Below are 1,119 nucleotides of genomic sequence, written 5' to 3'. Positions count from 1 at the left end.
CAGGATTTCACTAAGCTGCCCAGGCTGGACTTCAACTCTGTGGCTCAAGCAGGCCTCGAACTTGTGATTACCATGGCTGAGCCTCTTGAGCAGCTAGGATTACAGACCTGGGCTACTGGGCCCAGCTTACTTCTTTTTTACTATGCACTGGGAACATGTCATACTTTTGGTTGTTGGTTTATTTTCTGTGTCCTCTACTAGAATGGACACTGTGTGTGGGTAGAGACTTGTGTTTGGTTCACTGCTGTAGCTAACCCCAGTGCTAGGGACCATGCCTAGCACACAGTACAATAGAGGTGACTGATAGCTGAGTAAGTGGCCCATACCCTGAGAAAGGGCAAATGGGCTCAGCTCAACCCCCTGTGATGAGATGCTCAGCCTCTCTCCCTTTTGAAGAATATGTGCCACTTGGTGTGGTAGAGGAGACAGTGCCGAATTGCTCCACCTCCCCTAGTCTCTCATCTTACCATCTTCTACACGAAAAACCCAAATCATTTCTTCTAGGAGTTCCTGGGGCACCTCAGGACTGACTGCAGCTCCCTCCACAGTGTCCATGTCCCTGCTCCTGGTTGAGATGTTTCTGGGCTGTGAACAGATAAGTTTTAGAGCCTCTGAGCAGACAACTCTGGCAACAGCAGACAGCTCATCTTGTCCCTGGTCCACCTTCCCTCCTTGTCCAAACGGCCGTCCTATAGCCCACAGTTCTAGGGCTGCAAGAGCCTGAGCTGACGCTAACTGTGGCGGTGAACACAGAGGCAACCTCAGGAGACAGAGTCAGGAGGATTGATAGCTAGTTCTAGGCCTGGGTAATGGGAAGCATTCCAGATCAGCGTGAGTTGTGTAGGGACTTCCTGTTACCTAAATGACTGACAGGCAGGTAGAACGAAGTACCTTGAAAGAAGCTTATCTTAGAAAGCTGATCACCGATTAGAATCTCAACGTTCAAAGGTTGGAATGTTTCAAGTCCAGAGCCAGGTTGTCTTGGGCCATCTTTAGCCCCCTCAATGGCTGTATATCACCTGTCTCTCTGGGCATTATCTGTCTCTGGGTATGACCTAGCATCTCTGTGACTAGCAGGTAAATCCTTTGGAATGTGCATACAGACCCCTAGCTCCCCCC

General features: G+C 50.0%; 1 protein-coding gene across 1 annotated transcript in view; it reads right to left on the bottom strand.

Moving 5' to 3' along the window:
• Positions 1-555, bottom strand: part of Slc51b (solute carrier family 51 beta subunit) — a 2,749-nt gene extending 2,194 nt beyond the window's left edge. Inside the window, exon 1 of the mRNA XM_005347761.1 lies at positions 468-555. Within this exon, the coding sequence (XP_005347818.1) occupies positions 468-555 (88 nt within the window). The remainder of the gene's footprint in view (positions 1-467) is intronic.
• Positions 556-1,119: the final 564 nt, after the last annotated feature.

Source organism: Microtus ochrogaster, chromosome 5 (assembly GCF_000317375.1).
Source record: "Microtus ochrogaster isolate Prairie Vole_2 chromosome 5, MicOch1.0, whole genome shotgun sequence".
NCBI classification, from domain to species: Eukaryota; Metazoa; Chordata; class Mammalia; order Rodentia; family Cricetidae; genus Microtus; species Microtus ochrogaster.
This window is presented reverse-complemented; position numbering and strand designations above follow the sequence as displayed.